Here is a 21343-nt window from a genome sequence, read left to right as displayed (position 1 = left end):
GAGTTAGGGAAATGTCCATCCCTGATGCTATGTCTACAAACAGGTGTCAGTGTAAGTACTGCAGGGGGAAGGTGGGGGGCGCTGGGTATAGGGAGATTTTTACCTGTTGGCCCGCTTTAGATCATTCACGAACTCTGCAGATTGCTGATGTCGGATTTCACTGCTCTTGGTAAGTCTCTCCAAGGCACTCACCAGCTCTTGAACTCTGGCCTTCAACTTCTTTTCTCTATATCAAGGAGAGACAAAATATGCCATGAGTAGTTCGAGATGATACTGGAGGTGCCCACTACCTGGGAAGTGGTGACAAATGAAGAGGAAGACTTGGATTGCAAAGCCTAAAGGCAAGGGAGAGGAAAAGATACTCAAGAGCCCAACAGCACTGCTGTCACCCGAATGAATGCCTCTTCACCAGTGCACTCAAATGCTGATTTAAGCCCACTTCTTCAAAGATAAAGGCTTTTTAAAGATCTTGTGTGTCAAAGAAACAAGACAGGAATTTGTTTCTAGTCTTTCAGCTAATCTAGAAGTTCCTTTCTACTACTGGCGTACCAGGTCCTCAGTAATGAGTGCAGCCTGACCACAAACCCCTGTCTCAGTCTCCATCCCTTTCTTTTTCACGTGTCCGAAGCATGCCTGAACCACTCACAGATTAAGCAACCTACCTTGGACAGGTCCCCACTCATTGAGACCAACATGATCATCCTACCTTGCCAAAAACAAACGGTGGTAGAGGGAGTAGAAATGATACTCTTCATTGTAAGGGTCCTTATTTCCCATAAAATTACCTCTGCACTTTTGACTACCTGCTCTCCACAGGCAAAGCAGCTTCAGGTTCTGTGGACTCTCTACTTTGGTAACCCAAACTAACTGACTTAGAGTCAGTTCAGAGAGGTTTCCTGTGTCCAGTCACCTCATTGCCTTACTGTAATTCCCACAGGACCTAGCAGGGAAAAACTAATCAGTGCCTTCCTAACTACCCTGCTTCCGTCCAGTCACCTCATTGCCTTACTGTAATTCCCACAGGACCTAGCAGGGAAAAACTAATCAGTGCCTTCCTAACTACCCTGCTTCCCTTCCAAGGTCCCCATCACCTGCACAGTGTTACTCCACTTAGTATCACACTCAGCACTCAGCAGTATGTCACCGTATTAAGTATTGGAGCTATCAGGCTCCCTCATGGGCACATCGGGTTCTAGAGTGGTAAGAACCTTACTTGGTTTGGTTCCCCAATGCACCCCCAGTGCCGAGCACCGTGCCGGGGTGACAGCTTCTAGTGACTGTTAAAACAGCTTTAGAACAATTCTTTGGGACATATTGAGAAACCAGGGTTTAGGGAAGGAATTCCTCTGAAAAGGACTCACTGAATGTAGAATGTAAGTTAGCGTGTTTAATTTATAAGACAGTTGGGTAGGATTTAGCCAAATAATAATGAACATATCTCGTGACTAAGCAACTAGGAATTTACAGAGGTAAATTTAGAAGCACAAGTTCCTAAAGACAAATCACTTACAGTTGGATTCACTTTGGCATTGGTTACAATGATTCCTAATAAAGAATGGGACAACCAGGGGACTGGTTAATCAAGGCCTACCCATGCTACTGAAATGTTCTGCTTAAAAATATTTTTTAAATGCAGGTGGAAGGCTGGGGGCAGTGGCTCATGCCTGTAATCTCAGCACTTTAGGAGGCCAAGGAGTGTGGATTACTTGAGCTCAGAAATTCAAGACCAGCCTGGGCAACATGGTGAAAACCTGTCTACAAAACATACAAAACTTAGCCAGATATGATGACTCATGCCTATAGTCCCAGCTACTCAGGAGGCTGAGGTGGGAGGATCACTTGAGCCCAGGAGGTTGAGACTGCAGTGAGCCATGATCACGCCACTGCATTCCAGCTTGGGTGACAGTAAGACCATCTCATTAAAAAAATGGCAGATGGTCATGCACTGCCGTGGGGGGATATCTGATACATTAAGTGAAAAGGGTGAGTTCTAAAGATGCTATTTTTGTAAAAACTGAAAAGCTAAGTGTAAATATCTGACACCAACAAGAGACTAGAAGGCTAAACACAAACAACAATGCTTAACCCATGCAATGGGGTTTCTGGGAGGCTTTCATTTTCTACTTCACTCACTTATGCACTGCCTGATATTTTTACACTTGTGTATGTTTTGTGTAAAGTGTGAGTTAGAGTCGTGCAGGAAGGGCATGCGAATGTGCCCTTGGGGTAGAAGGCTTCTTTCTGATGCCCAAATGGTTCAGACCCTGGTTCTCCTTTCCTGGCTTTTTATGTATCTAATCTTTTACATTTCTGCATTTAGCCACTACGAGTAGCTAAAGAGCTTGGTAAGTCAAGCCCTCCAAACTGATCAATGAAGAAAGGAATTACAACATAAAATTCAGGACTGCTTTTGGAGAGAGGATGGAAGGGGCAGGATCTTTAAGGGAAGTCTAGCAACTAGCCCTCTGCCCAGAACTCATTTTTCGGTGAGTCTTCCCACTCGTCTCTGCTAAGCCTGAAGGAACGTGTTTCTCCTGGGCCCTAGCAGCTGCAACATCTTGGATCTGGCTGCATTTCCTCCTGGCAATGGAGAGTAGTAGCATTTCCTACCAGTGGCGAGGATGGTGTTGTAGGAAGGGGGCTCCCTTCCTCCCCACCCACCCCCCAACACTTCCTCAGCCTTCATAGCAGCCCTCCTCCAGCGGAGAGAAACTAGGGACTCCAACTAAAAAGAGGGGAGGAGGATTATTTGCCCTGTATTTTGTTATCGTTTAGAGCCTTTATCTTTCGTTCTTATGTTAATAGTGTAAAAAAGGAAAAAAGAAAACTGAAGAGTTAAAAATGTAACCACAAACTCAATAAGAAATTCACAACAAAAACTCTGGGATGCTACCTACAGCAGTCAAATCCCCTGCCTCTCCCAATCTATCCACACTTAGCAAACAGGGAGAATGGAAATCCCAGCCCTTCCACCTTCCTTTCTCAGCACCCAGGCCCACAGGGGACCAGAGGGAACTTTCTGGTTCTGGCAGGCTCCAAAGGAGGACAGAACCACAGGAGGGCAGAAGAGGATCTCTCAGACCCAGTCCAACCCCAGCTTGGGGTGTGGCAGGGGTGGGGAGTAGTCATTGCTGGGAGCTCAGAATTGCCTGGCCTCCAGAAGGGAAAGGGAGTGAACTCCTGGGAGAAACCCCTGGAAAGAACTATGATGCTCATTTATTTAAAGATGCAAAGATGAGGCCAAGCTGCAAACTTAAACCTAAAATTTGGGTTTATCTGTTTTCAGGTGAGGCAGACACCTGCAGTATAAGAGTGATGACTTCATCATTCATCAGGACCCAAAGAAACGCTAAACCATTGCTAAGTAACAGCTGCTCTAGACCTGCGTGTCCAACACAGCAGCCACTAGCCACTCAGGTGGCTGTCTGAGCTCTTGAAATGTGTCTGGTCCAAACTGAGATGGGCTGTAGGTGTAAAATGCACACTGGAATTTGAAGACAACTACAAAAAAAAAAATGTAAAATATCTGTTTTGTTTTAAAAATACTGATTACATGTTGAAATATTTTGGATATAACTGGGTTACATGTTATTAAAATTAATTTAATGTATGTCTCTTTACTTTTTCCATGGGGCTACTAGAAAATTTAAAATTACATACATGCCTTGCATTTGAGGCTCATATCACTAGTGAACAGTGCTGCTCTAGAGCAATTGTTCAATGTTGTCAGAGGCATGTGAACCAGAGCAACTCCATCTTAAATAGGAGGTAGGTAAAAAGGAGGCTGAGACCTACCGGGCTGCATTCCCAGGTGGTTAAGGCATTCTAAGTCACGAGATAGGAGGTCAGCACAAAATACAGGTCATAAAGACCTTGCAGATAAAACAGGTTGCACTAAAGAAGCCAGCCAAAACAGCAAACCCAAGATGCACGTGAGAGTGACCCCTGGTCGTCCTCAATGCTACACTCCCACCAGTGCCACGATAGTTTACAAATGCCATGGCAATGTCAGGAAATTATCCTATATGGTCTAAAAAGGGAGGTATGAATAATCCACCACTTGTTTAGCATATCATAAAAAAAACATAAAAAAGGCAACCAGCAGCCTTCAAGGCCACTCTATGGAGTAGCCATTCTTTGATTCCTTTACTAATAAACTTGTTTTCACTTTACTCTGTGGACTTGCCCTGAATTCTTTCTTGCACGAGATCCAAGAACCCTCTCTTGGGGTCTGGATCAGGACCCTTTTCCAGTAACAATGTTACCAGGTATTTTCCCTGGCTTCTGACTCAGTAGGTGTGGGTTGAAACCCAGGAATTGCAGTTTAACAAGTGTCCCACAGCTGACTCCTGTTATCAGGCAAACTTGGGGGACTGGTGTAAGACAGATGAGTTCCTCACCTGGACCTGAGGATGAGCTTCAGTTACCCCTGGAATTGACTTTCTGAATTGATGCAAAATTGCAAGCATGGGTCCATTTTGCTCAAGTCTACAGTTTTCCTCAGATTTTCAAAGGATGACTTGGAAAATGTAAAGAAACATATCTTACTAATTCAAGTCACACTGAAACCTCAACCATTCTTGTTCCTTTCTAGTTCTAATTTAAATTTGCTTGGCCTTTAGTTTTTAATGTATGGTTTAGGTATATAAGGTAGGCCACAACGAGCACTTTCTCGGCTTCACACAGATGAGAAAGCAAAACCTCAACACATGTTCCATATGCACCTTCAATAGTCATGTATTCATCCAATGTTTCCTGGAATAGCCAGAAATGCATAATCTATTCCTTTTTTATTCCCAGTAGTATCGGCACTCACAAATATACCCCAAACCATCAAGCAAAAACAATGCTAGATTGTTAATGACTGTGACAACCCAATTCCCCCAGTACACATAGGGATTTCAGTTCCATGTCTTCCCACTTCAGCTTTTGGGCTTCTTATTTCTGGTCACAAAAGGTCCTACAGAGCCAGGGTGAGACTTTTTTTTCAAGAGATAGGGTCTTGCTCTGCCATCCAGGCTGGAATGCAGTGGCACAAATCACAGTTCACTGCAGCCTCGATCTCCCGGGTTCAAGCAATCCCCTCACCTCAGCTTCCTGAGCGGCTGAGACTACAGGTGTGTACCACCATGCTGAGCTAATTTTTAAAACTTTTTGTAGAAATATTCACAAACTACTGGGTGGTCACAAACTACTGGGCTCTCGTGGTCCTCACACCTTGCCGTCCCAAAATGCTGAGATTATAGGCCCGAGCAACCCCACCTGGTATGTTCTTTTTAATTGAAACATAATGGAGTACGTTTCAATGCAGTGTAATATACACAGGGAATTTAAGAGACAGACCCGTGGTGGGAATTTCAAGGTAATAGGAAAACCAAGGTGGCTTGCCAATAAGCTGGGCAGAGTGAAGCAAGCCTCTGCAGTGGTGCTTATTGGTACACCTGGGTAGCCTGGAGATACAGCTTTGTGAGCAATCAGTAAGGAGGTTGTATTCTCCCTAAAATAAAAAGGCCAGCAGCAGTACTCTGTGATTAGACAGAGTCCAAGTGAGCTGCAGGAGTCATCAGCTGAGAGCCCAGTCCCGATGAGGCTTATGAGTGGCTTCGCAGCCGGCCAGGAAACCTTTCAGAGGAGCTGTAATCAGACCAAACCGCAGGGAGTCACAGCCATGTAGCCACAGGGCCTGGAATTTCTTAGTAATTGCTGATTATATGGAATTAGTCACTAAGAGAATTGCCTGCGTATGTGATTTCTCTAGTCCTCACCTTCCATTTACTTTTAACCCGTCAGGCTCTGCCTCCAATGACAGGGCTCGCTGGGCTCACCAGCAATCTCCACGTTGCGGCCTCCAGTGGTCCCATCTATCCTTTCCCTCCCTGCCCGCACCACCTGCAGGCTGACCACCTCTTTACTCATGGCTTGTACAAGGCCTCCATAGCCTGCATTTCATCCTGTTTCATTAGCTGCCCCCTTTCTATACTCCAAAATACTGGGTGTTGTTTAGGACCTGGGCCTGGCCTGTATTTTATCTTACCCTTTTCTTTGTTTTTTTTTTTAGTAGAGACGTGGTTTCACATATTGGCCAGGCTGGTCTTGAACTCCTGACCTTGCGATCCGCCCACCCTGGCCTCCCAAAGTGCTGGGATTACAGGTGTCAGCCACTGCGCCCGGCTGCTATCTTACCCTGTTCTCGAATGGACTCCCTCCATTCCCTTTTCCCAAAAAATATGTGCTAAAAACTTACACATTCTTATCTCCAGGACTTTCCTTGAATCTCTGGACTTGTCTATCTGTGGCCTCTTAACTGGCATCTGTGATTTCACATGTCCAGAGGATTACTTCCCAGATGATCTCCTACAGCCAGTCTCTCTTGTGTGTCAGCAAATGGCACCACCATTCACCTGGTTACTCACTGGGCTCAGATCTCTCTCACTGTCAGAGTATTTTCAATGATAAAATTTTTGCAAAGGTGGTTTCAGTTACTTAGAGTCAGCCTTAACTCCTCCTCCCCTCATCCTCCACACCTGTTCATCAGCAAACCCTATCTACCAATTCTTGTCCTGCCATTTGTCACCACACCTAGGCCCAAATGGTCATCACTTCTCACCTGGACAACCGCAACAGCCTGCTAACTGGTTTCTCTGTCTCCACCCCTGCCCTCTGTCCTGGTTTTCACACAGCAGCCCGGGTAGCATTTCACATGACAGATCTGATCATGTTACTGCCCGTCAGTGCCTTTCACCTACACTTGGAATAAACCCTGTGGTCTTGCCTGGACCTCTAAAGCCCTGCTTGACCTGAGCACCACTTGCTGGGCCTTTGGGCTGCGGGAATCACCCTGGCCCTGCTGGAATCCTGTAGGTCCTCAGCACACCCCTACACACCCAGGGCCTCTGCCTGGGATGTGTTTCTGCCTCTCTCCTCCTCAACTCAACTTCAGTGTCACCTCCCAGAGAGGCCCAGCCTGACCACCCATCTAAACTCAAGTCCCAGAGCTATGACATCACCGTACCTTGCCATTCCTTTATGTTATTCATTGGAAACTACACTTATTTTATTGGAAAAAAACAAACCTCCACAGTGACTATCACATCACCCTATTTCCTTCATGGCAATCACCACGATGTTTATTTTTTCAGAAAATCCAGGCAGCAGATAAGTCCTTTATAAGGATAAAGTCATTTAATTCCCACATAACCTTTGAAGTCAGTACTACCATGATTCACATTTTTAAAGATGAGGAACTTTTTTTTTTTTTGAGAGGGAGTCTTGCTCTTTCCCCCAGGCTGGAGGGCAGTGGCATGATCTCAGGCTGACTGCAACCTCCACTGCGTGGGTTCAAGAGATTCTCCTGCCTCAGCCTCCTGAGTAGCTGGGATCATAGGCATGCACCACCATGCCCAGCTAATTTTTGTTTTTTAGTAGGGATGAGGTTTCGCCATGTTGGCCAGGCCAGTCTCGAACTCCTGACCTCAGGTGATCCACCCGCCTTGGCCTCCCAAAATACTAGGATTACAGGCGTGAGCCACCACACCTGGCCAATAGATGAGGAACTTCAGGTTAGTTAAGAGACTTGCCCATAGCCAGTCACCTGCAGAACGGGGACTCCCACCTGGGATTCTGTCTGCAGAGTCTGTGCCCTTACCCATCTCGCTGAAGTAGCCTGTGATTTATAAAGGGAATACAGTAGAGTGCAAGATAAACAAGACCTTCACTAAATCGCACGCCCACAGAACTAAGGATCAAGCGTCCATAGATAATGAGGTTCTGCAAGTATGCATGTGGCTGTGTTTTGCCAGGAGGAGCAGCACAAGGACAATAGCAGATTTCTTTTTTTTTGCCCAGACTTTGCCACAAACATGTTTCTTGTCCAGGAAAAGTGCCTGGAATTTTCACAAGACTTGCCAGTGGCTGCTATGTGTTCCCGTGCCCTCCACCACTCTGCCTTTATGAGATACCAGGCGAAGCCGCCTTCTCTTTGAGCTTTCGGGATGTTGGGGGAATGACAGAAAAGTGAAAGAAATCTTAGTTAAGCAACAACTCCTTCAATCCCTTGAGGGAGCCTCAGTCTTCACCCTCTGTGCTTCTAGGCCCTTGGCTCTGGGGCTCAGCATTTTATTTACGCTGATGAACCCACAGGTGCACTTTGTGTTTCATTAATGTCCTGCAGACGCATGTGCTTTTGTGGAATTCTAAGCACAACTTCCATTGCTTGATTGCTTTTATAAGTCAACCAAATATGAAGGATCAGCAAGTGCAGGTTTAAAAACAGCATCTTTTACAATAATGGTCCTGCTAATGAACCAGTGAAGATTCTGCTGCTTGTTTATTCAGTGGGGGCTCCCTTTTAACAAGCACCCCACCCAGTTCCCTCTTCATTTTATCCCACTCTGTGTAGCTCAAAAACAGTATTCATCCACAGCTGCTGAAATAGGGGTCTAGTGTCATTCTTTTTCCATTCACGGCCAAACGTTGGCTCCTACAAGTCTGGAATTTTTCTACAGTTGGGTGGATAGTTTTGAACTTGGACTTGGATTTGAACCCCGAGGAGTCTTGGTTTGTTCTAGGGCACTGTTAATAGGCAAGGGCTAATCCTGAGTATGTTTTCAGGTATTTTGGTGGCAGAATCAAACAGCAGAATGACCCATCAGGATACTACTTTGTGAGTTCTGAGGCGCTGAGGGTCAGTGTAACAGAAAGGAATGCAAGGGATTTTAAGGAAAGAATATGACCTACGGACCAGAGGCTGGGAGGGGAGACTTACAAGTTATAATCCTGGAACATTAGGAGAAGGGGATTTTTAACATAAATAGGAATTCTTCAAAGTGCAGGAAGAAACAGAATTGTTTTGGATGTGCTGTTGTGAGGCTCTGGCATATTTGGGTGGAGATGTCCAGTGGGCATGAAGTTGAGATGACTTAGGGACCATTTAGTAGAAACAGCTGAAGACATCAGAGTTGAAGTCATGTACTTGGCTGAGTAAGCCACGATCCCTGCCCCTAAAAGGACTCTTGTTTTGTGGGGGGATTGAGGGCTAAGGAGGGTAGCAGGCAGTAGAACCTGGCCCATTAAGAAATGAGCAGTGGAGTGTTCTATGATAGAAGGAAATTCAGGGCACAAGGAACAAAAAAGAAGTGGGAGAGCGTGTCACTTCTGCTGGGAGGAGAGAAGGGAACATCCGGATCCATTTTACAGACAGGCTGAAGTCACACTTATGTGAATGTTTGGGGAATGGGGTTGGGCAGGGCCAGGGCAAAAGCAGCTGCAAGAGTGAAGCCCCAGAGGCACAGGAGGAAGAGCAGTCTGGCGCGTGGGTGTGGGTGGCCGGGGCATGGGTAGGAGGTGAGCGTGGGGACGGCTCAGGCAAGACCACACAACCGGCCGAGGAGCCTGGACACACTTGGGGCACGGAAGGTTGCCAGTAATTGGGTCCAGTAAGCAGAATACTAAAATGCACCCAGGATTTCTGCCTTTTAGTGTACATACACCTTCCCTAGTTATTTCATCAAACCCTAATCTAGTTGCTGCTGTGAAGGAATTTTCCAGATATAATTAAGGTCGCCAAACAGCTAACCTTAAGACAAGGATATTTTTTTTTTCCTGAGTGGACCTGACCTAATGAGGCGAGTCTGTAGAAAGACCTGGGCTTTTCCTGGAAATAGAGTTGAAGCATGGGAGGGATTTGTCTGAGGGAGGTTCTTGCTGCTGGCTTTGCAGAAGGAGTGTGAGGGCTCTAGGAGCTGACAGCCCCCAGACCAAAAGCCAGTGAGAAAATGGGAACTGTGTCCTGCAGCCCCAGGGAAATGAATTCCACCCACAAGCAGGAGGAGTGTGGGAGCAGGGTCCTCTCTAGAGCCCCAGAGAGAACACAGCCCCAGAGGGCACTTCGATTGGAGCCCTGCAAGACCCTAGGTGGAGAAGCCAGTCATGCTGCACCCAGACATCTGATGCACAGAATCTGTGAGCTAGTAACGGGTGTTGTTTTAGGCCACATTCATAATTTGTTACACAACAATAGAAAACTATTACAGGGGCACCATCAGGTTCGCATCCTGTAATGTTACTCTTTGACCCTGAAGGATTTCTATCCTTGTATTGGATTGTTCTTAGGAGCACAGTGTGCTCTAGTGCCTCCTCCTCCTCCTTTTTAGAAGAGGCAGAGGGTCTCACTGTGCTGCCCAGGCTGGAGCAATCTTCCCGCCTTAGCCTCATGAGTAGCTGGGAATACAGGCATATGCCACTACTCCAAGCTGTCTCTCCTCCTTTTTTTTTTTTTTTTTTTTTTGAGACAGAGTCTCACTCTGTCACCCAGGCTGGAGTGCAGTGCGTGATCTCAGCTCACTGCAACCTGCGCCTCCCGGGTTCAGGCGATTCTCCTGCCCCAGCCTCCCAAGTAGCTGGGACTACAGGTACAGGAAACCATGCCTAATTTTTTAAAATTTTTAGTAGAGATGGCGTTTCACCATGCTGGCCAAGCTGGTCTTGAACTCCTGACCTTGTGATCCACCTGCCTTGGCCTCCCAAAGTGCTGGGATTATAGGCATAAGCCACCGCACCCAGCTCAAGCTGTTCCTTCTTAAAAAAATTCCTTGATAGTTTTGCTGCCTGCACAGCAAAGGTTCTAACCACTTGTCTTCACTTCCTGCCTCTCACCTTCTTAATCCACCCTCATCTTGACGTGCTTGGCCTCTTGGCTTTGAAGTAGTTTCTTTTCTCAACTTCTGATCCTCCCCTGCTAGATGTTCTAAGGTCTGCCCCCAGGAAATCCCCCATCCGAGTAACCTGCACGGCAGCAGTGTATGACCAGGGATGATGGGGGCAATTCCCACTCTGTCTCTTTGAACCCTGGGACACTGCCTCCTGTGCCTTCTCCTTCCTCTGTGGCCTCCTCCACTCCCCATCAGCATCATGTTCAGGCCCTCCAGACCTGGTCTCTTGTGATCACACTCATCAGACGGAACCCTCCTGCCACTGGATGTCTCCTTACAGGGCTCTGGCACGCAGTCCTGTGTCCCAGCAGTGGCAGCTTGCCTGCTTGCTATTCAGCAGAAGGAGGAAAGGATGCCCTCCTCTGGTGGATGAGTCAGGGGCATCCTGTTCCTGGATGGAACGGCCACTGTGATTTGTCCATTGCCTTAATGTGGCACTTTACAGAACCATCTGGCACACACGCAGACACAGGAGGCATATCCCAGTTCCCTGGAGGGTGGGTGCAGCCCCTGGAGGGTCTGTGACTGAATGACCGCAGCCTCCTGGAGGGAGGGCACCACCTCCTACAGGTAGTGTGTAGGGCTTGCCTCGCCCTGCTCATGGGTAGAGTGAAAGGCGAGTGCCTGTAAGGCAGCACCACGCGCTCCTCGTCACCATGGCACAGGCCCCTCCTGTCTACTCCCGGTCTCCTAGCACTGAGGAAGCACAGATCCTTACTTGAAAAATGTATTTTTTACTTACTTATATTTTTAAAGACGGAGTCTCGCTATGTTGCCCAGGCTGGATTTGAACTCCTCACCTCAAGGGATTGTCCTGCCTCAGCCTCCCCAGGAACTCCAGGTGTATGCCACGGCTCAGATCCTTACTTTGTCATCAGCAAGACTAAGGCTGACATATGGCATTGCTTCGAAGCTCTGTGTGTTTAAGGAAGCCTTCCTCCTGCGACGGCACCTCATTTGCCTTCCGCACTGGCAGACTAAGGCATGGCTGTTTAGTGAAGGCACAGAGGTTTCTCACTGCCCAGACCAGTCACACAGGGGGTAGTGTCTTCAGATAAACGAGTGGGCTCAGCTCCCTTATCTGCAAGCAAACTCAACGCTGCCAGCACATGTGGGGTGCAAGGGCTCCCCACAGAGAATGTAGAAACATGTGGACTTCCTCACTGCCTCACTGTGTGACCTTGAGAGATCATTCAGCCTTGCTGTTCCAGTCTCCCCCCCAGATCATATGGAGAGCAGCACCTGCTCCCGGCTGCCTCCCAAGAACATGACGGAGACGAACTAGTCTGCTCCTCTCAGCTGTGCTCAGGTCCCGAGGGCAGGCATCATGTGAGTACAAAAAGAGTCATTTCTGAAAATTCCCTTATTTAGCTGCCTTTTTATAGATCACTTATTTGGTGGAAAGATCATTCAGTTAAATTTTACTAGGACCAAGGGCGAGAGACAGATCTGAGAAAGAGAGGTTTTTATAGCACACAGGCTGGATGGACAAGAGTGAAAACAAGATACCCTGATAAGAAAACATCTCGTGTGCCAGACTGTAAACCTGGTCATCCAGATGGGGTTTTATGGCAATGCCAGAGCCAACAAACTGCAATAAATGTTCACTGAAGTGGGGGGAATGAAATCAGACCAGATGGGAGTTATACATACAGTAAATGTGGGGTGGCATGGAGCCCTGGTTTTGTTCCAAACAGAAGAAAGTTAGGAGAAGACGCACAGAGAGCCAGGGCTGGATGGCAGGGCCGGCCAGGTAAGGGGAGGCTGGGTTGGGGACAATGTCATGACCCAGAACCAGTGACTGAAGTGTCACAGGGCCGCTTCCCTGGGATGGCTAGTTCCCCTTAGGGACAGCCCATGGCGTAGCCTCTTCCTCCTCCCTTAGCAACACCCGATCTTTTCGGTCTGGCTATCTGGGCCCACAGTTGTGGTGTCTGGAACCATCCTTTTTTCAAGGGAGAAACATCGCTGAAAATGCTGGTAAGATTCTCCCAGCTGACCTCAACCATGAGCTCGGCAGTGATTTCATACCTTCAAAAAAGGTGTTAGTTTCCACTTGATTTTTAAAAATAAAAACCTCAGGAATAGTCACTTCGAAGGTCTATAATACAAACCTAAACTGCAGCCCTGAGGCGTGCGCCCTGTACACCCCCGTGAAATGACGATTCCCGTTTCTAAGCTCTATTTACAGCATCATTATGTTATTTTCCTTTTTCCTTTACCTCTGTGGGTTCGTTCTTGGCTCCATCCATCTGGGTCTTGATTAGAAATCCATGCTAACCAACTTAAGGCTGGTTATTGGAAATCCACTGCAACTGACAGGACAAATGAAATCTCTTTATGTTAAGTCAGCACAACCTGCATCTTCCTTGTGCCAGCAAAGGCCTCTGAGGTTTGGGGAATTTGAAAAATTTAGGGCTTAGCTTACAGATACAATATCCAAACAGCTCCCAGTTGGAAACGGGGAGTGGATTTCCATCCCATGTTTCTGGCACACTTAAGTCATTAGGATTTGTTGAGAGCATTTTTCTGTGCAGCTTTTTCTTCCCACCCTAACCAGAACAATTACCATTTAACTACACGGCCAGAGGAGCTGGCAAAGTAAAAACAGGGCTATTACAACTTGGAAGGAAAGACAAAAAGTGACAGTAAATCAGGAAGGTAGTGAAGTTCCCCATAACGCAACCTTCCATCCACCATCAGCTTGGAGGCCATCCTAAAACAGTCCTGCTGGATCAAGTTCGCGGACTGAGAATACACTGTAGCCTTCCCCTCCCACCCTAAATCCCCAGAAATGACAGGAAAGACATTTTTTAAAACCCCTGAGCATCTTAGAAAGGAGGGCTCTTTGTATACCAGAAACCATGTGCAATCATAAAAAATGAAAGGCAGATGTTTTCTTCTTCCTGAAAAAGGAAACCACCACAACTCAAAATGCACACAGAAAAATACTCTGCAAAAGGAAGAAGGGGATTCAAAGGTGCTCCAACCAGAGGTGTTGGCTACCAGAACCGGAGGGGATCAGACGCTTAGGTCAGATACGCAAACTAGAGAGCTGTTATTAACCAGGAGGCACAGAAAGCCCAGGAGACAGATTCTGATATGACCCAGCTGACAGCACTCTAAAGGAACTGGCTACATTTTCTGGGTAGCAGGCTGTATTAAGTAGATACAGAACTCTCAAATAGGATGGCTGGACATGGTGGCTCACGCCTGTAATCCTAGCACATTGGGAGGACAAGGCGGATTGATCATCTGAGGTCAGGAGTTCCAGACCAGCCTGGCCAACATGGTGAAACCCAGTCTCTACTAAAAATACAAAAAATTAGCCGGGTGTGGTGGCACATGCCTGAGTCACAGCCACTCTGGAGGCTGAGGCAGGGGAACTGCTTGAACGTGGGAGAGGGAGGTTGCAGTGAACCAAGATCGCACCACTGCACTCCAGCCTGGGCAACAGAGCAAGACTCTGTCTCAAAAAAAAGAAAAAAGAAAAAACAAGAAAGAAAGAAAAAAAGAACCCTCAAATAGGTGACCTAGGAATTTAAGGTATAAGAATGAACACACAAACAAGAACCATTGAATATTTAAAGAAAGCCAACACTAAGAAAGAGTCAACTATGAAAAAAATTACATGTGAAGAAACAGAGTTAATACAGCAGACAAAAAAGATTAAGGAATGTAAGGACTGGGCATGGTGGTACATGCCTGTAATCCCAACATTTTGGGAGCCAAGGTGGGAGGATCACTTGGGCCCTCATAAAAAATGAAGGGCAGATGTTTTCTGACCTGCCTGGGAACATAGGGAGACCCTGTCTCTACGAAAAAAAAAAAAAATTAGGTGTAGGGGCACGTGCCTGTGATCCTAGCTACTTGGGAGGCTGGGGTGGGCGGATCACTTGAGCCTGGGAGGGTATGGCTGCAATGAGCTTTGACTGTGCCACTGCACTCCAGCTGGAGCAACAGAGTGAGATTCTTTCTCAAAAAAAAAAAAAAAAAAATTTAGCATACTAAAAATCCTCAAAGAGATCCAAGAAGATATCATATCACTTAAAAAGAGATCATAGATTTAATCACCAAAGTACAAAAACGTGACATATAGGTCAAACATCACAATGAATCTAAAGAATAAATTTGTTAGCTGGAAAACTGAGCCAAAAAATATCTTTCTCCAGAACTCCATCTATCTGATAGGGCAGCCACCAGCCACATGTGGCTCCTGAGCACTTGGAATGTCTGAGTTGGAGGTATGCTGAGGTGTGAAATACATACCAGGTTTTGAAAACTTAGTTAAAAAACCGGAAAATATTTCATTAATAGTTTTAGAAAATACTGATTATATGTTAAAATAATTTAGACATATTGTGTCAAAATGTTATCAAAGTGAATTTCAGCTGTTTTCCTTCTTTTTAATGTGGCTACTAGAAACTTTAAAATTACATATGTGCTTCACATTACAGTTCTACTGGGCAATGCTGCTACAGAAGCCAGAACAAAACGAGTGATGGAAAGAAGGTATGAAAAGGTAAGACACGGAAGACAGGGCTGGATGAATCAGGATCTGTTTCCTCTTACAGAAGGAGATAAAGAATTGGGGCATGGTAAGGGGGAAAAAAAAACACTGAAATAACAGAGGAAAATTTCCCGGAACTAAATAAATACACGCTGAAGGAAAGCATTCCTGCTGAAGTTAGAAACAAGATAAGAATGCCTGTTTTCACTCACGATTTAACACTGTCCTCAAGTTTCTAGCCAATGTAACAAGTAACAAAAAAGGACAGAGAATTTTCTTCTTATTCACAGACAAAATGACTGCCTAAGCGCTCTCTCTCCTCACTCCGTTTTGAAAGGCGGCGCACCAACAGGCCTTTTCCATTTCTGGCCTCCAAGATATGGGCAAAGGGGAACACATCAGCACCTTCTCCTTTCTCGAGCAGCTAACAGAACTCGGAACAAAGCCTCCAGGCGCAGGATAAACCTGTGGGGTGGGGAAGGGTGCTTACCGTCGGATGGCGTTGGTGAACTCCGCAGCCAGCTCACTCTCACTGCACGTAGTCCTGAGTTCGGCTAGGGACAGAGCTGGGGAGGCAGCATCAGCACACTCCTGACAACAGCAAACACATTCCTATTAGACCTGAATCCAAGCCGGACAGCACCCTGGAAACCTGCAGCAGTGTGGTCGGTGGCTAGTGCAGTAATGGCAGCAGTGTGGGTGCTAGACGGTGCTCTCAGATCGTGCTCAAGGGGAAAGCCTGTCAGCAAGCCAAAGAGCCCCCTCTGCTCCCAGACCTCTGGCTCCTTTTGCAGGCTGGCCATTGCGGTGGTAATGACACCTGGTGTGCTCTGAGCTGATGCAGATGCCAGGCACTGGTTTAAGCGCACCATATGCATTCAATCACTCAATCACCACAAGTAATCTCTGAGGCAGGAACTATTATTACCCCCATTTTACCAACGAGGAAATTAAGGCACAGAGTAGTTACGCTGCCCAGTCACCAGCTAGGAAACTGTGGAACCAGGATTCAAACCCAGGCTGTGTGGCCCCCAGATCAATCTCCTGACTACTAGGTAAGGCCTCTCATAATCATAAAAGACAAGTGAGAAATACCTGTGAATATCCCTGTTGCCCCATCCCACTTCTCCTTGGGAGGAAACCAATCTCCTCTAGATTTAGGAGCTTTACTGGGTTCTTAATCATCAAGAAAACCCAGGAGAGGAAGAGGAAGACAGAAATGTACCCCCAGCCCCCACAGATGACCATTAGACAGGGACCTTGACATCATCTAAAGCAAATCCTCCCACTCTGCAGATGAGAAAACTGAAGAGCCAGAGCTCCAAATCCTAGAGTGAAGGCTATTCAAGGCAGTGGCCACGGTTGAGCGTTCTCTGTTCCATGCACACAGCGGGCGGCAGCCACGCTATGTAACAACGCGACCAGGGGAGGGCATTCATTGGATGATCTCTCAACAGACACGAGGAGCTGCCGAGCTGCAGGCCTCAGAATAAAAATCTTGTGATCTGCTGCAGGAGATGGAATGTAAACAGAAAATTGTATCATAAGATGTGAGCTACAGAGAAGCAAGGATTCAGTGCTGGAAGTCCAGGCACATGGTCTCCCGAGGCAGTTCCTCGGCAGTGGCGCTGCCAACACCCGAGTGCTCTTCCCTCTACCATGTCCTCCACCTGGACCGCCTCCCACCTCCTCTCTATCTACCTGTGCCCAGAGACCCAAGTCCTCTGTCCACCACCCTTGCAATCTGTTGAGATTCCCACAACATCCTCACTTTTTGTATATCCGATGCCATTTGATGTTAACATTTCAGGAGACTCCTTAAAGACAGGGACTGCTTTGTCTCATTCACGGTGCCTCACACTGAAAATACTTGGCAGTATCTGGTGCACACAGACAAGAATTTCAAAAACCTAATACAACTTGGATAAAATTTGGAATTCAGCTGTGGCAGTCAGAGGGAAACTTTTTAAAGAGGCATGAACACCCACCCAGCGGAGCAAGAATAAATGTTTCAGACCCAAATGTGGCCTGCCAGCTGTTTTTGTATGACCCACAGGATAAGAATGGTTTTTCTATTTTTAAAATCATTTTAAAAAGTCAAAAGAAGAATATTTTGTGACAGGTAGAAATTACATGAAATTCAAATGTCAACGTCTACACATAAAGTGTTACTAGAGGTCAGGCTCGGTGGCTCATGCCTGTAATCCCAGCACTTTGAGAGGCCAAGGCGGGTGGATCACTTGAGGTCAGGAGTTCAAGGCCAGCCTGACCAAATAGGTGAAACCCCACCTCTATAAAAATACAAAATTAGCTGGGTGTAGTGGTACATGCCTGTAGTCCCAGATACTTGGGAGGCTGAGACAGGAGAATCACTTGAACCTGGTAGGTAGAGGTTGCAATGAGCTGAGATCACGCCATTGAACTCCAGCCTGCTCAACAAGAATGAAACGCTGTCTCAAAAAAAAAGTAATAATAATAATAAATACATAAATAAAGTGTTACTGGAAAACAGCCATGCCCACTGGTCTCCCTGTTGCTTCTGCCTTTGCTCTAGCATTGGACAATAGCAGAACTGAGTAGCTGCAGCTGCGTTCAAATGACCCATAAGCCCTACAACATTTACTGTGTGGCCCTTCACAGAAAAGTGCTCACCCCAGCTCTAGACATTCTGCCTCATTCACCAACAGGTAAGACCAGGTGAAGAGCCCAGATGAGAAACTTTATTCAAACAATAAATGGATCTACTATTTAAAAGGCAAGATAATCAGCTTATTCTTATTTCATTACCTTAAAAACACAACATACTCTTATAAAGCTTCTTACTGTAATGTTAAAAAAAAATCATCTGCCCTTTTCCATCAAAGAGATTTTCTTACTTTTTTTTTCTTTTGAGATGAGAGTCTTGCTCTTTTGCTCAGGATGGAGTACAGTGGCATGATCTCTGCTCACTGCAACCTCCGCCTCCCAGGTTCAAGCAATTCTCGTGCCTCAGCCTCCCAAGTGGCCAGGATTACAGTTGCCCATCACCATGCCCAGCTAATTTTTGTATTTTTAGTAGAGACGGGGTTTCACCCTGCTGGCCGTGCTGGTCTTCAACTCGTGACCTCAAGTTATACCCGCTTTGGGCTCCCAAAGTGCTGGGATTGTCGGTATGAGCCACCATGTCCAGCCAAATTTCCTTACTTTGAAGCCACTCCACATAACAGTGTTTCCCCCAGACAAAATAAATATCAGGAACTAGGGGAAAATGTTCAGTTCATGGGCCTTCTGGCAAGAACCTGGTAAGTCCATTTCCACCACACCCTAAGAACACATACACAAACACTACCGCTCTGTCTCTCAGGCTCTGTCCCTAACTGACTGCTAACAAACTCAAAAGGCAAAAAAAAAAAAAAAGATTTTTTGAAAGTGTGTGTATGGAACAGGAAACCCCACCTTCCCGAGTCCCAGATACTGCCGTGTGAAACAGCACTGCGTGGCTGGTGTCCACCCACACTGCACAGCCTGACTCGCCTCCCCCAGGCTTGGGCAGATGGCCTCATAGTGCAATTGGTGTAGTGACTTCTCTAAAGCGCAAACTTTATCACATCATCTCCTGCTGAAGCCCTTCCATGATTCCGCAGGGCCCTCAAGATAACTCCAGCCAATGCATCGATTCCACTCCTCTCATCAGCTGAAGGGTGGCTTCTTCTCTCCCCTCTTCAACAGGCCAGCTCCCACTCTCTACTGGGGCTCAGTTCAGAAGTTCATTTCTTCCAGAAAACCTGTCCTCAATCTCCACAGTGGACATTTGTGTCTTGCTTGTGGCCTCCCATGGTGCTAGGAATTGATCCTCACACTGGGGACATTCTATCACTGCTGTGATCATCTGTTTGCCCACCAGTCTCCTCCCAAGAACGTAAGATCCTGGAGGACAGACTTTGCCTGTCTACCACAGAGCTGCCTCTAGCACCCTGCGTCTGTTCTGCCATGCTGTGGGGCCAAATCACATTTATCAGTTGAACGGATGAATAAAAAGCAGCCAGGGTCTTGGGAGGGTGGGCCTGGCTGGGTGCCACAGCTCCTGCCTCGGCTCCTCAGCACGTGGGAGGTGGGGAAAGGCATAGCTGTGGCCATTTGTGAATCATGCTTTAGAATTCTTAACTATTTTTGGAGTGACAATTCACTGCCACATGATATCAGCACTGTTCCTTCTTTCCCAGGTACATGGCTCTCCTGGAGATGGTCCTGCACTTGTGCTATGAGAAGCCGCGTATTAGACTAGCAAGCTGGAGTATGACTGCAAGTCCTGGGTCTGAAACAAACAGGGGTCAAGAGAAGCTTGTATTTATTAGGAATAGAAAAATATGATGCACAGAATATAGGGGACCCTTGGACAAGGAATATAATTCTTTAGAGTCCACAGTTTTGTGGTTTTTTTTTTCCCCGATGCAGTATTTAGAAAATTCTGAAATACAGAATAATGGAATGAACTTGGATTCCAGGGGAAAAAAAAAAAAACAAAAAAACACCTGGGGGCTGATAAGAGAGTGAGGTTGCAAAATTCTGCCACCAGACAGCCCACTCTCAGATGACGTAGGCTCCGTAACCCAAGGCTTCCTTCCTCCTCCTCTGCCTGCAGGCTGCTTCCCGCTTACTACCCCATGACGGCAGAAATGCCAGCAGGAAGGAGTTGAGGAGGAAATGCAGCGAAAGGAAGAGAGCCCGTTAGTGGATCTTGGCTAAATCCCAACTCTGCCATTTATCAGCTGTGAGACTCTGCACTTCTTTGAGTCTCATTTTTCTCATGTAAATGAGGATAACTATTCTTTCCTCAGACCTGTGAAACTTAAGGGTGACAATAAATGCAATCATTGGTACAGAAGTACCATAGCTCCCCCTTAACTGTGGTTTTGCTTTCTGTGGTTTCAGTTACTCAAGGCCAACCATGGTCTGAAAATATTAAATGGAAAATCCCAGAAATAAGCAATTCATAAGTTTTAAATCGTGCACCATTCTGAGCAATGTGATGAAATCTTGCACCGTCCCGGGCCATCCCACCCGAGTTGTGGATCACCCCTCCTTAGTCCAGCGCAGCCACAACGTGGATACTACCCACCCAGCTGTCATTTAGTAGCTGTCTCAGTTATCAGATCAACTGTCCCTGCGTCACAGTGCTTGTGTTCAAGTAACCCTATGTCATGTAATAATGGCCCCAAAGTGCAACAGTAATGATGCTGGCATATTGTTAAAATTGTTCTATTAATATTTTATTAGTTGTTGTTAATCTCTTACTGTGCCTAACTTATAAAGTCAACTTCATCACAGGTATGTATAGGGGAAAACGTAGAATATATAAGGGTTCAGTATTATCTGTGGTTTCAGGCATCCCTGGGGGATTTTGGATCGTGTCCCTTGCGGATAAAGGGGGCACTATTGTATCCATAAACCAACAAATGAGGTCTGCCTTGTGACAGAGGATTAGACGAAGGAGGTGAGACCAGTATCAGTGGACAGTTGCAGAGACTGCTCCTGTAATGTGACTGCGATATGTGAAAAGGTATCCACTACTACATAAAGTGAGATTTGGTATTTCTAAAATGTAGACTGGTTTCGTTACACTCAAAATGTCACCTCCTTAGATACCTAGCAATGGCCTGCAGTTCTTATGCAAATACAAGAATGGAGGCAGCAGGGCAGTGAGGTGTGGTCAGTGGTCACTGGGCATCACGGGAGACCTGAGCCTAAGGGTGTCTCTGAGCCACTCTGGCCCTACCTTGCCAGGTTTGTCTTTGCCGCCGCTGCTGGTGGAGCTGAGGGACCGCATCCGCTGTTCCTTCTGCTCCTCCACCTCGGACTTCAGGTGCTCGATGTGCACCAGGTAGGCCTGCTCCTGAGCCTCCCGTGTGCTCAGCTTCAGCTCCAGGGCCTTCTTCTCTTTCTCCAGTAGGTAGAGCTGGGCCTTCAGCTCAGCCATCTCCTCCTACAGAGCAAGGAGCACAACGCATATGAGGCGCCCGCAATCTGAGAACAGGGCTGGCTGCTGCCAAGTGGGTGGTGGGTGGTGGGTGGTCCTCGGCAATGTCCCACAGACCCATGGTAGAGTTATCACTTTGAAGTTGGCAGTAGGATGAGTGGGAAGAGA

General features: G+C 46.7%; 1 protein-coding gene across 4 annotated transcripts in view; it reads right to left on the bottom strand.

Moving 5' to 3' along the window:
- The window catches only part of MCC (MCC regulator of WNT signaling pathway), a 460356-nt gene that overhangs the window by 2912 nt on the left and 436101 nt on the right, over positions 1–21343 (bottom strand). For all 4 annotated transcript variants that reach the window (XM_017527172.2, XM_017527173.2, XM_017527174.2 and 1 more), the window contains 3 exons: positions 20975–21181; positions 15710–15810; positions 104–226 (listed from right to left, as the gene is read on the bottom strand). In XM_017527172.2, coding sequence (XP_017382661.1) covers positions 104–226; positions 15710–15810; positions 20975–21181 — 431 coding nt within the window. The remainder of the gene's footprint in view (positions 1–103; positions 227–15709; positions 15811–20974; positions 21182–21343) is intronic.

Source organism: Cebus imitator, unplaced genomic scaffold (assembly GCF_001604975.1).
Source record: "Cebus imitator isolate Cc_AM_T3 unplaced genomic scaffold, Cebus_imitator-1.0 Scaffold46, whole genome shotgun sequence".
In the NCBI taxonomy this organism is placed as follows: domain Eukaryota; kingdom Metazoa; phylum Chordata; class Mammalia; order Primates; family Cebidae; genus Cebus; species Cebus imitator.
Note: the sequence above shows the minus strand (reverse complement) of the source record. Positions and strands in the feature narration are given on the sequence as shown.